At 39.0% G+C, this 14863-nt stretch overlaps 1 protein-coding gene across 1 annotated transcript; it reads left to right on the top strand.

The window, feature by feature from the left end:
* Positions 1–10633: 10633 nt before the first annotated feature.
* On the top strand, positions 10634–14162 carry LOC121317853 (TBC1 domain family member 21-like). The gene is made up of 9 exons (XM_041253952.1): positions 10634–10657; positions 11367–11495; positions 11622–11680; positions 12281–12369; positions 12897–13007; positions 13104–13204; positions 13343–13439; positions 13638–13738; positions 13998–14162. Exons 1-9 carry the CDS (start codon positions 10634–10636, stop codon positions 14160–14162), a joined length of 876 nt encoding a protein of 291 aa, XP_041109886.1.
* The last annotated feature ends 701 nt before the right edge of the window (positions 14163–14863 follow it).

Here is a 14863-nt window from a genome sequence, read left to right on the forward strand (position 1 = left end):
CAGTAGGCTACTTCTATCTGTTCTTCCATTTGTTTTCATCTTGTGTTTGATGTCTTAGTGAGGGGACTGCTGTAATTTACAGGGAAGGTCATTTCTGATATATTCTGTGCCATGTCAAAGGTACATTCTCATGAAATTATTATTATTGTCTGGTTCCTTCTAAGGCTCCTGCTGCTGTTCTTTTTCAGTGCATGTTGAAGCTATGTCTGTGACAGCTTGTTTGGGCTTCACAAACATGCACTTGTGTTTTCACATGCAGTGTTCGTTGCAACGAGTCTGCTCCTGTTCCACTCAGCTGATGTTAAACCACTTAAATATACTTATGCTGGAAGCATGTGGCACACACAAGGCAGTCCACTGGGACAGCCTTTAAATAAAGGTATTTGTCACTGTAATACATTGCTGAAAGTGTGATTTATGAGTTGAATTAGTCTAATAATTAAAAAGGCATTTGACTGTTGATATTTAAATTATTATTATTTACTCATTTAGTAGACACTTCTATCCAACGTGACTTACAGAGACTAGGGGGTGAACTATGCATCACAACTGCTGCTGCAGAGTCACTTACAACAGGACCTTGGTTTTACATCTCATCCAAAGGACGTGAATATTAATTGCTGGCTTGAGAAAAGTCCTTCATGAAATAATAGGATCAACAAGACAACATAAATTATACAATTAAGTACATAAATCTTAAGGAATTTGTAATAAAAAGCTTTGCCAGTGTTCGGAATATGGATGCTGGTCCCGTAAAGTTAATCTTTATTGATGACAGTTGATCATATTAATGGGCTCTTGTGACAAGAAGTCATTTCAGCAACTCTGGTAAATGAGGACATTCTCAAAATACCTTAAATTATTTTGAAATTAAAGTAACAGTTGCTATTAGGCTTTTTATTGCAAAATGATAAGTTCTTGGTATGTATCCTGCTTACATAAAGGCTGAAATGGTCCAGAACTAAAGCTCCAGAACTATGGCCTCTATTTTTGGACATGTACCTAATATCGGTTTTGACCACTGTTGGCTCTGATCACAGCTTTGACATAGTGTGCCACAGTGTGGTAACCTTTGATACAATGTTTCATTGACTACAGAAGGACTGGAGGTCATCACACATTTTTTCATATATGAGGTTTTTTTGTATTATTGGCAGCCAGAAATGCTTATTTTGCCAGGTTATTAGTGAACTCCTGACAATGTCAACTCTGCTGACCATTTCTGCCCATTCTCTTTTTATGGTTATATTAAGAAGGTTTGACCATATAGCCATTAAAACCTAATGAAAACACCCTTAAATCGACAAATTATAATTTGTCAGTTTGAGCAATAAAGGCCCTCGTATTGCTTTTTTACTAGGATAGACGGAAACTGTGCTGGTTCAATGTGGGTTAAACGATAACCACTTCTGGGCAGTCACTATTTCATTATTATTGCGTTACCAAATCTACAGTATGTGCCTATAGTGACTCATTGAGGACACGGGGGGGAAAATAGCATTTATGTTGAGATCACAATATAGTCATCACAGGATCTTAACATTTCAATTTGGTTATGTCTAGATCAGGGGTGTCAAACCTGTTTCATTAGGCGGGCCTGATCCAATACCTGGCGTTGGCGTGGGCCGAATAACAGTTATAAAAATACAAAGATGAACCCAAAACCTCAAAGTTATTGTATTTAACAAAAATTATCATACGTAGCATATTTACATTCCGCTAAATAGCACATATTGATTATTTTACTCACCGTCACCTCTTAGAACACGTGTGCAAACATGTCTCCAGAGAGTTCCTTTTTGAAGAAATGCTGCTAAAAGCTGCTGAAATAGTGTGTTCTGAGAAGCAGCAAGCTTTCTAGGTCATGAACATTAACCAAATGTTATTCTCAACTTAACTCGATACTCAAGATAGTCTTAGCCCAGTTGTTTGAGCCAGATATTGAATCGCTGGTTCAAACAAAGGTCCCAGGTATTAGGAAGCAGCAGTAGCAGTCATTAATACTCCTTGGGCCCGATGTTCGATCTTCACACAATCCCCTCGCTATATTTGTGCCTCACAAATAAATAGTGCTTTGGCACAAAATGAGAGATATTCCAAAACAGCACAAAGCAGTTATGAGACATTGAAATATAGCAGTTTTTTGAGCAATTCACAAATCTGTTTGTGCCTCGCAAAACCGTCTGCGCATTCACTATCAATATCACACAACAGCCAAGCGAGAATGCAGAATGATGGACAGTCACCCTTAGTAATGCGACAAGCTGCTATCATTGGTGTTCCCACAGTATGTACCAATATGACAGCAGACGAGACCACACAATATATCGTGCTCACATGCATACGGACCATTCAAATACACAACTGGCTCCATAGCTAGGCACAGAGTTTTCATGTAATATGTCATGTATTAATGTACTGATAACACCGTGTAACAATTTTTTTTAAATTTTTTTTTTGTTCCTGGGTAGTAAGTGTTATTTTCTAATTGCTTATGCCACAAAAGTATAGAAAATGGCTATTATTCCCCCCAAACTTTGTTTTTGTGACCAGGACAGTGATATTTCAAAATATCACTATTTCCAATGGGAAAACGGGCAAATGTGTGTCTTTTTGTTCACATAAAGTCAGAAAAAAATAACATATGAATCCAAATTAACATGTATTTATACTAAAGTAATACAAAAATGACTACAAAAGATTTAGAAGTGAGTAGTTTTCCGAGTTTTTTGTTTTTTTCTGACTTTATGTGAACAAAAAAATACACATTTGCCCATTTTCCCATTGGAAATAGTGATATTTTGAAATATCACTGTCCTGGTCACAAAAGCAAAGTTTGTGGGGAATAATAGCCATTTTATATACTTTTGAGGGATAAGCAATTAAGAAATAACACTTACTACCCAGGAACAAAAATTGTGTTACATGCCACTGTTTATTGAATACAGACAGTATTGTATCACAAGAAAATACTATATAATCAAACTTATATCAATATATAAGTCGTGCCATGACAAAGTCTACTGTGGTAGCACACTCTCCCATCTGTAAATGTAACGAGTTCATTCACCTGCAAAGTAAACATCAATCAAGCATTTCTATATACACAATACATAGAAATGCGTTGTTATTCATTCTACTCACCCATTTGAACATCATGATTAAGCCGTTTGTAAGGTTTTGAGTGTTGCCGGAATGGATTTTTTTTGTTATGCCATTTTTTTTGTAAGAATAATAATTAATTCTAAATATGCTCCTAAAATGTTAATTGTAGCCTACTATGATTTCTCAATAAATGAACAGTCTCTGTACAATTAGCAACACCTACATTCATCAGACTGGTCAGCTGCATAAAGGCGGCCAGAAATTACAGTTAACACAACTGTTTGTCCTGCCTCAGCTAACTTATGATTGGACTGCTGCAGAGAAAATACACGTCTTTGATTGGTTGATCGTATCACTGGTCTGATTTTAGGAAAACGTTAACTGCAGCTGCCCACCCCTCACCTGTAATGCACAGCAACCTATGGAATAGCCAAATAAAGCAATGTTCCACAAGATAGGTGTATGATGTATTTATACAATTAATTTACAGATGTATGGCAACACACAGCAAAGATAACAGGCAGACCCCCACTCCCCTCTTCATCCTTCTCTCAATCTTCATTTCCACCCTTTGATGGCACACGTTGGATGCCGATATGCCTGCGGAGCAGTGAAGAACACATATAACTGTATATGTAAACACACTGCCGCTGTCCATCATATCAATACAGTGATAAAGCACATAACTGATCCGCCCATCCAAATTGGGGGGGGGGGGGGGGGGGGGGGGGGGGGGGGGGGTTTGGCGTTCTGTACTATTGTACCCAACTCCATAGTGGACTGTTACTCTGATACTATTTGAGCCAGCGGTGCGCAGTTATTGGAACTAGCGGTACGCCGTTATTGGAACTAGTGCATCGCAATTAATGCACAGATATTAGTATATTCAGACAAATTTGATTGCTCTATGTGCATATTGAATGTCCACATAGAATACATTTGCATCACATTTTTCTGTTGACCGATGCATTACCATATGCTAAAGGAATAAAAGGAAGGCAGTGTGCTGGTCAGAGGTGAGTGCATGTTTCCACACTTGTCTGTTGTGCATGGGAATACGCTATAAACGTCACTATGATATGAACATGTTATATATGTTACGGAAACAAAAAAAAAGAGGCTTATTGCTTGTATGTTTTTGCCGCAAATTGACTATGGTGATGCAGTATATAGTATGCAGTATATCACCATCAACTTTAGGTAAACTGGACTCGCTATGTCATGCAGCATAGAGGTACAATACAAATACAAGATTTAATACTCATCATTGTATATTATATGATTTGGTAGGCTGGACTTCTTTGGCTTTACGTAGGTTGAAGCACTGGTATATTCTGGTATATAAGGCTATTCAATTTAAATTATATGAATATACTTATTTAAATGAATACCTTATAGCTTCCCATAGTAACAGTAGACTCAGATCTCATTCTTTTTTGCATTTTCAAATCCCAAATTTGCATACTGAGGCTGGTAAAGGCTCCTTTGCTGACTTGCTGCTACCTGCTTGGCTAGGTCTCACTTGTAAAATAGGTTTTAATCTCAATATATATTATAATCTCTGGTATTGACTGTTGATCTACTAATAAACATAGTCGGCAACCAGTTTGGGGTCATACAAGCACTAATATATTTGTGCACAGCTTTTGCAAAGGCTTTGTTGGGCACACAAGCCGTCATCTTATATATAATAGATAATACAATGACGACTTGTGTGTCTAGAAAAAAAAAAGTTTTTTGAATGTTTTTTTCTGGTTTTCTGTATTCCGAAAGTATCCTAATACTAAGTGGGTATTCGGTATCATGTTTTCGAAATACTGGTATCCAGAATACGGATGGATTAATTTGGAATACCCTGTTTACATGGCATGGAATAGCTATTCAAATTTTCCACTATTCAGAATACAACTGGAATCCTGATAGAACAGGACAACTGAAACAGGTACCTGGATAGCAATAGGGGTGCAGTCAATTGCACCTAACGTGCGGCAGGTGTGCGACCTCATAAAAACCCTTCATTATCTCCTCACTGTTTGCTCTAGTACTGGGGAATTTAATATGTTCCTCAGCACACTGCAGCAATGTGGTTATGAACCGGTCGAAGTGGCGGACACGGCTGACTGAATGATCCCAACAGTATCACCTGCTAGCTTCTGGAAGGTCCCGGTAGCCAGGATACACATACAGACAGACACTACCAATTGCTCAGACAAGGCATGACTGTGCAGGTTTGTTCTGGCCAGGTCATCATGCAGCATGTGGCATAGATGAGTCGAGACGATAGCTGTACTTGATTTACTCATTGCTGAGCTCCTCATATGTGTGCCGAGGCCGGTACACCCTTTCAGCATATCTTCACCTATGTCAGGGTTGCTGTTGCTGGGTGTGCCTTGCATCATTCACATCCACATGTCGACGAACATGCTGCATGCTACCCACATTTCCCATTGTTGCCTGTTTGTAGTCAGTGCTGGAATGGTAGTGTGCGTGGAGTTAACGCAGTCCTTTTACAATCCTTATTCTGCGCATCACAAACCTGGTTTTGTGCTTGGCACATACCTTCGAATATACCAGGATCACGCATGTTGTCGGCCACTCCCCCCATTTTGCGCGATTCATACATTTTATTTCTGCACAGTTCAGAATGGACATTTCGAATATGGCAACTTGGCACAATTTTGGCACAACGGCCATTTGCGACACGCATACCCCTTTCGAATATCGGGCCCTTTGTCTTTATCTTTTGCTGAGTGCTAAAAAAAACTATTGATCCGTATCTATTTATAGTTTGCAATTCTTTTTTACTGCTGGGACAAACATGGAATTTTCATGTTCGGCTATTCTTTCAAAATTTAGATATTCGTACGAATATTTGTTTTAAAAACATTATCAAAGCCATTATATGTAACATTGTATTAAAGTTGAAAAAAATCTCAGAAGAAAGAAAGGCCTTACTTCACCCTTGTGAATTAATTAAAAACAAAGAAAGCAATAAAGTAGTTAAATCTTGTTTGTATTTCAAGTAAAAACAAAATAGACAACACTTTTTAAAAAAAAATAATCGCTGGCATTGTTGTGTCTTTGCAATAAACAAAGTGGACATAGGCACATTTTCATAAAGTAATGAGTTTTTAACTTGACTAAACACTTTAATAATAATAATAAAAAATTAACTTTTTTTTTTTTTTTTTTTTTTGCATTCCTCTTAATAAAAATTAGGATTGCATGATGAAAGAAAATTAAAACGTTGATTATTATACAAGTCATTTCTTTTGCAAGTATGACCTGTTTCATAACAATATGCCCCACATGTCATCCAGTTCCTCTTAAAATAAACAAATCCCCTGGGCTGGATGAGATCCTCTCAGTAGTACTCAAAGAAATGAAAGAAATAATTTACAAACCGCTAACCAAGATCATGCAGCAGTCTCTTGACACAGGAGTGGTACCAACAGACTGGAAAATTGCAAATGTAATACCGATCCACAAAAAGGGAAACAAAACTGAACCAGGTAACTACAGTCCAGTAAGCCTGACTTCTATTATATGCAAACTTATGGAAACTATAATAAGATCCAAGATGGAAAATTACCTATATGGTAACAGGGTCCTGGGAGACAGTCAACATGGTTTTAGGAAAGGGAGATCGTGTCTAACTAACTTGCTTGATTTTTTTGAGGATGCAACATCGATAATGGATAATTGCAAAGCATGTGACATGGTTTATTTAGATTTCCAGAAAGCTTTTGACAAAGTCCCGCACAAAAGATTAATTCTCAAACTGAACGCAGTTGGGATTCAAAGAAACGCATGTACATGGATTAGGGAGTGGTTAACATGTAGAAAACAGAAAGTACTTATTAGAGGAAAAACCTCAGAATGGAGTGTGGTAACCAACGGTGTACCACAGGGATCAGTATTAGGTCCTCTGCTATTCCTAATCTACATTAATGATTTAGATTCTGGTATAGTAAGCAAACTTGTTAAATTTGCAGACGACACAAAAGTAGGAGGAGTGGCAAACACTGTTGCAGCAGCAAAGGTCATTCAGAATGATCTAGACAAGATTCAGAACTGGGCAGACACATGGCAAATGACATTTAATAGAGAAAAGTGTAAGGTACTGCACGCAGGAAATAAAAATGTACATTATAAATATCATATGGGAGATACTGAAATTGGAGAAGGAATCTATGAAAAAGACCTAGGAGTTTTTGTTGACTCAGAAATGTCTTCATCTAGACAATGTGGGGAAGCTATAAAAAAGGCTAACAAGATGCTCGGATACATTGTGAAAAGTGTTGAATTTAAATCAAGGGAAGTAATGTTAAAACTGTACAATACACTAGTAAGACCTCATCTTGAATATTGTGTGCAGTTCTAGTCACCTATCTATAAAAAAGATATTGCTGCTCTAGAAAGAGTGCAAAGAAGAGTGACCAGAATTATCCCGGGCTTAAAAGGCATGTCATGTGCAGACAGGCTAAAAGAATTTAATCTGTTCAGTCTTGAACAAAGAAGACTACGTGGCGACCTAATTCAAGCATTCAACATTCTAAAAAGTATTGACAGTGTCGACCCAAGGGACTTTTTCAGCCTGAAAAAAGAAACAAGGACCAGGGGTCACAAATGGAGATTAGACAAAGGGGCATTCAGAACAGAAAATAGGAGGCACTTTTTTACATAGAGAATTGTGAGGGTCTGGAATCAACTCCCCAGTAATGTTGTTGAAGCTGACACCCTGGGATCCTTCAAGAAGCTGCTTGATGAGATTTTGGGATCAATAAGCTACTAACAACCAAACGAGCAAGATGGGCCCAATGGCCTCCTCTCGTTTGTAAACTTTCTTATGTTGTTATGTTCTTATGTTCTTATAATATTGCAGACAGAAATGGACCCAGATTGACTCGCTTCTTATATATACATATATAGGAAGTTACAGAAAAATAGTTTCTGTGACGTCAGAAATTACGAGAACGAAGGTAGAACAGCACAGAAAAACAAAATCCCATTTGGTTTAACCCATTTAAATCCCTTGAATAATCTCCTGCAAAGTGAAAGTGAATTGTTATGAAAGACAGAGGAAAACACTCCCAGACAATACCACTGTAAGAGTCGTAAGCATTTACAAAAGGGAAGCAAGCAATGAATAATGAACCTCAGACTGTAAATCAACTGGCAACTCAGATATAAGTAAAATAAATGGAATTGTGGTTAATCAGGTTCAAGAGGCCAGTTCTGTGTGGGAAAGATACATTTAGCACATTAAAGCAACATGGCTGAAATAATCAGGGAGCTGAGAAACTCCTAAAGGTCTTGAGCTTGGTCAGAAAGGAGGGAGGGATTTTTTTTTTTTTAGTGTAGCCTGTGGCTTTCCTGCTTTCTTTGACATTTCATTTTGAATCATTTAAATGTCAAATTACAGCCTCTCTTATCAGTGTGTCATCGCTGGAGTTCATTAAAGGAACAAGAAGATGCTTCTCGCTGCTAGAAGATGCAAGAAGCTAATACTTGTGTAAGATCAGAGGAGCTTTCTGCATGGCTGTTGTGGAAAGCATTCAATTAGGGCATACAGGGTGAATCATTAATTACAGTTGCAGTCCTATTTTAATTTTATACTCAAATATAATGAGTCTCTGTGCAACATATCTCTTCTAAAAGTTTACCTTGCTATTTTTGAACAGCATGTTTACCTTGTTTTTCCCTTGGTTATACTATGCATTTACTATAGTTTACCCTGGTTTGCCAAGTTTATTAATATGCTTTACCATACCTTGCTATTCTACAATGCTTACCTGTACTTTACCATGCCTCCACTCTGCTTTATTACACTCTGCTCTGCTTTTATTGTGGGAGACTTTTATAAGAGATTCTTGTGTCATGGCTTGTGACCTAGATCTATTTATGTCACACCAACTATGCCACATTACGTTTAAAGGAAATAAGGAATTCTATTTAATTGTTATAGATTTTGCTAACTATTTATTTCAGCACCCCGGTTAATGATATTGACAGCAGGAGCAGCACCCAGACCATACTAAACCAGGGAAGACACAAAGGTAGGTATAAATCAATTTGTTTTATTATACTCAAATAAGAACCAGGTCGAAAGTCAAATCTGCAAGGACATCCGATACAAATCGTCAAAACCAATTAAACAATCAGGCTATAAAATGCAGAATGCAATATATAAAAGTCAAGTAAAAACCAATCCATAAAATACAAGTTAAAATATATTCATCTTACTATTTTCCTGGCCAGCTCATCAGTGTTCCCAGATTTAGAAATTACCAATTTTCACTTCCCTAACAGGGGGTGCCACTTCACCACTGAGCCTAGCCTCACAGCCTGAGCAGCTCTCAATGGTAAGTATGTATCTCTCTCCTCCACCACGCATAGCCCCATCGAGTCAAACAGGTAGGACGATCCAATTCAGTAGCTGCGCTGTTTCTGTGGTGACACCCTCCCAGCAACGCGTACACTGCACCGCTCACAGGAATAGACCCCCACAGAGAAGCAAAGAGAACAGAAAGTGGTTTAAGTCTTACTAATCAGTATGTCTCTTTAATATTCACTAAATGCTGGCTGTAATTCACCATAATATCATTGTGCTCAGAAAGATAAACACAGTGCATCTAACTTATCATTTAATTATGTGATCTATAGTTCACGCTTCCCCCCATTCAAGCCTTAATTCATCATGGGAGTTATTCACCACCTGCAACGCACTTCACGTATGACAGTGGGTAATAATTTGCAAAACAACTCTTTTGATCTTGCTTCTTGTTTTGTCTTGTCTGCCCTCCTGGACAAACACACACACAGTATTACTCCATCATGCCACTCGTTTGGTTAGTTCTCTTCCTGAGTTTGAATTCTGACTGGCTTATATCCAACAGTCTATTGCTTTCACCTGCAACCATTTTAGTAACTCAGTCATGCGCTCCGGTCTCCCTGCCAACCAGATGTTCCAAGAAGAGCCTCCGGGTAACACAAAAACAATAAATACATTCACACTCAAAAATCGTGCTCAAAATCATTACAAATGTGAAGAAAATAAACACATATACTAATACTATTACTACTAAAATATGAAGTACGTCTCCCAAGATATTTGCATAGTTTAGCTTACTCGATTAGAAGACATATCCCCTAAAGGTATTTGAAGCTGTCTTTCTTCTACATCACCGGTCACAAGACAGACAATAATCGACTTAAAAAGATATAACTTGGTGTATTTGCCATCTTGGTCCCAACTTTTCTGTAGTTGAGAACATTATTCTAACTTTCATACCCTCTGGCCTGACTGGCTGGGTACCTGGAGCTTTTTATAATGATCCTTAACATTTTTTTAAATGTTACATTCCTTATTAGGTGTGTGTGATGTTTGTTGACCTCATCACTGACCTCACAATGACTGCCATGACTGCCTCTCCTGTTTGCACTGGCCTGGTCAGTTTGAACCCAGACCAGTTTGAGTGAAGATGTGTTTCCTTTAACTTTTCAGAACATGTTTCTTTGTTCACTGATGACTGTGCCAGACCTTCCTCAGGTAAGGGTGGAGTTCCAGAGTAGTCTCTTGGGAGGTAGATTCTGTAGAGTCAGAAGTTGAGTCTTTTCTTCTTCAGTTTTCAATTGAATTGATGCAGTTCTTTGGTAGATGGTGTTTTCAATACTTCAGTGTTGACGCACCCCCTATTGGCCAGTGTCAGTTCTCAGAAGATTTCAGCATGGTGAGAATGTAAAGAGATATGTATAGAGATATCTCAACAGATTTAGGGAATATAACAGGGAATTCCAGGGAATGTCATCCCGATAGTATTTGCATTGTGTGGCAAGATCGTGGCGTTATGACAGGGGTACACAGTTCTGGTGCTTGAGGTGCAGAGGCCCTCCTGGTGTTTGCTCCTCCTTTGTATTAAATGGCCTTATTGAACCAATGGAACCTCCTTCCAAGTCTTAACCTGCTCATTATTTAATGATACCTTGGAGGGCTGCACACTTTAAGGACAGATTTTGTGCGCTCCTGCTTTTTGACATCTCCAGATTACATTATGACGTCATGGTGCTACAGATTCCCTCCTAAGCATCACATTCTGTTCAACAGCATGTGTGTCTTTGCTGTGATGCCAGGGGCCCTGACCATTACTCCTGTCAGGAGACTCCAACTCCACGCTTCTTTCTCCAATCCCATGTCAGTTGTATGTTCAAAAAATACATGTCAATTTGGGTGATAGCAGGACTATTACTGTTTTATGTAGCTCCAGCACCAGCCTCCCCCTCAGAAGAAGTGGCCCCCTATAGGCCCTAGTGAGTGGAACAGCTTCTTCAATGAGCAAGGTGAGCTGCAGGATTCTCAAAGGACTGTCATGCATGAGATCTTCACCAAGGTCAGTGTTGAAACATTTACTGAGGACCTCTTTTCACTGTATTTTGAATGTTGTGTTGAAATGTTAGTAAGTGGGTCAATACAATTGAGTGTTGGAGTTGTGAAGCCATTGTGTTTCTGTATTTAGGGGCTCCATCCATCAGTCAGGACTGCAGGCTGGGAGTTTCTGATGAACTTTCACCCCTGGTACAGTGAGGAAGCGGCAAGGAGCTTGTACAGGATGAGAAGAGAGTAAAGAGGGAGGGAAGGGGCATGCGTGAATTCTTCTTCTTCTTCTTCTTCTTCTTCTTCTTCTTCTTCTTCTTCTTCTTCTTCTTCTTCTTCTTATTATTATTATTATTATTATTATTTATAAATTCTCAGTTATTTATAGTCAGGCCATCAGAAGCGAAGAGTCTGGCCAGAGGGCCTCCATAGGGTAAAAAAGGGAGTAGGCATTCATAATATCAGGATGTTCTGGTCATATTGCAAACAGGTTCAGTGACATCATCGTTTGGTATCCATGTTGTTAGAGGGGTTGACATCAGGAGATATACCATAGTATCAATTGGTTTTACTCTAATGAAGATTACTAGAAAGGAATAGGCATGTAGGAATATTCTAACTGGAAGAGGTGCTCGGAATCTTTGAAATTGTGATCCATAGCTAATATACACCCAGCGGTGCTTAACTTACTTAAAATACTAAAATAAAATTTAAAAATAAATAATGACAAGCTTGAAGTCTTTATTTTGGTTAAAGAAAAAGACTTCTAGTTGAATTGTTTGTCATTTCTTGTGTTTCCAGGAAATTTTATAAAGCTCTGAATGAGACCGTGGTCCAGAATCCACAGGTGATGACAAACAAAGAAGTTGTTTTAACTAGGAACAACATCAGTAAGTACCAACCTGGCTCAAAGAAGATGGGTCTGTATGTAGATGTCAGTTATACTGGGGGGGGGAAAATCTTCTATCCAGACACACATCTACAATGTTACGCCCCCTAGGGGGGGGGGGGGGGGGGGGGGGGTCATTTTAGAAGATGGGTCTGTGTGTAGGGGTTAAGGGTGGGTGGGGGGGGGGTGGGGGGGGTGTCTCTTTTCTAACTTCCCCTTGTTTAATAGACACCAATGTGATCTGCACCTGGGGAGTCTCCTTTAGAATATGGGTCTGTGTGTAGGTGTTAATGTTGGGGGGGGGGTCTCTTTTAAAAGATGGGTCTATGTGTAGGTGTTAATTCTGGGAGGGGGTGTCTTTTAGAAGATGGGCCTATGTGTAGGTGTTAATTCTGAGGGGGGTCTCTTTTAGAAGATGGGTCTGTGGGTAGATGTTAATGCTGAGGAGGGGTTGTTTTGGAAGATGGGTCTGTTTGTAGGTGTTAATGCTGGGGGGTGTCTCTTTTCTAACTTCCCCTTGTTTAATAGACACCGATGTGATCCGCACCTTTGTGGGACCTGGCAAGCCTCTTTGTCAGAAGAAGAGGATTGAGCTCCAGAGAGTTCTTATTGCCACGTATATCTATGACCGTGTAGCAGGTGAGGCAAGCAGTCGGAGACTATCCATTCAAACTCCAGATAGCTGTGAACCCCACACTCACAAACTGACCACCACCACTCTTGTGCCTTTGTCAGGTTACCAGCAGGGCCTCCATGAGATGGGGATGGTTCTGCAGAGTGTGATGAAGACAGAATGCAATGTCTTCTGGGCGCTGCGGTCCTTGCTGCAGAAGACTGTAAGTGTAAAAGTTAAAGTGAGGGTCAGGACTTTCTACCATGACACCTTCTTCTCATTTATGTCTTCTAATTAATCATGACTGTGGCTGAAATATTATAGTTACGCATAATTGTCACCCTCTGCCTCTCCCTTTCAGGATTACACGTCCATCATTGACGTAGGAGTTATGAAGAGCATTAAGTTATTGGAGAAGCTAATCATGTTCTTGGATCCCAAATTTCATACTTTTCTGTGTAAGTTACCCTTTCAGCAAGGGTTCAAATAACACTTTTATTGGTAATAATTTACTTTTAAATGTTAGAATCAAGCACGCAATAGGCACTTCATGTCTGATTATTATTATTATTATTATTATTATTATTATTATTATTATTATTATTATTATTATTATTGATTTGTGATGTTAGTGAATCTCTTTTCCCTGTTTTCAGATGCAAACTGTAAAGGTGACTTATTCTTCCTGTACAACTGGTTCGTTCTGTTGTTCATCCGGCAGATGAAGAACAACACTGAAGTCCTGCGACTTTGGGAGGTAAAGCACTGATTATTATTCATCACCTTGGTCAAAGAGCACAATCAAAAAGTGAAAAAGACTCTCATTATTCTAAATGTGCATTCCCTCATCACAAAGTCTGACTACAGTCGTACACTGTCTGAGATCTTACATTTCTTTGGTAGGTCATTCCATTAATGTAGAACAATATTCAGTAGTTTACACACTTTGAATTAAAATGCTTTGAAATGCTCTTAATAAATGCTGTCCCTTGTGTGACTGCCTGTCTCCTGAGAAGGTGCTGATGACCAGGAAGCCATGCCCACGCTTCCATGTATTCATCGCACTGGCCATTCTGCAGAACAGGAGGAAGCACATCCTCTCCCTGCCACAGGACGAGAGCTCCATCATCACCCAGGTACCCAGCACGCTTAATCCTCATGAGGACACATTAGAAAACTGACTTTCCTGGTAACCTGGGGTCTGGTTTACTCAGCCTTTTGTGATTTTGTTGTACACTTTAATAAAAGCGTGTGGTTTGACTCTATCCTTTCTGATTTTGTTGAACACTTCAATAAGAAGTGTTGTTGTCAATGTTTGACTCCTGGGGTTTCAAGAGTCTCAATTTAAATGGGTTTTGTTACATGGGTAAAGCACAAATTGTTAGAATGGTTAGCCTTGATTCCCCAATAATTTTTATACCAAGAGTGACCATAAACTGATGCATATTTAACAATATTTAGCAACAAATATTTTTTGTGTAGCTTTATTAAATACCGTATTTGTTTGTCTTTGACTATAGAGTGACCCCCTTTGTGTTTGTTTCTAGGCCTGTAACAAAATCAATGAACTGGAAGCTGAAGACTTGATTTCTACAGCTTGCAATGCATATTCAGCATTCCAAAAAGCAAATGTAAGTATGGGCATTTTCATACAGTGAATATAGAGATAATAATAGCCTTCACTCTGAGACATGCAGCACCAGGGCTACGGGGAGTGGGGGTGCGGTCCTGGCTTGAAGTTCAGGGCTGCTGTGCACCTGTTTGTGCAATCATAAATCCTGCTAGTTCAGTGAATTTCATGAGCTGTTTGTGCAGTGCACTGCGCCTTTTTACATTGCTTTTGAACACAAACCATAGTAGACCATATGCAGTAAAATGGCTA

Source organism: Polyodon spathula, chromosome 7, assembly GCF_017654505.1.
Source record: "Polyodon spathula isolate WHYD16114869_AA chromosome 7, ASM1765450v1, whole genome shotgun sequence".
NCBI lineage: Eukaryota > Metazoa > Chordata > Actinopteri > Acipenseriformes > Polyodontidae > Polyodon > Polyodon spathula.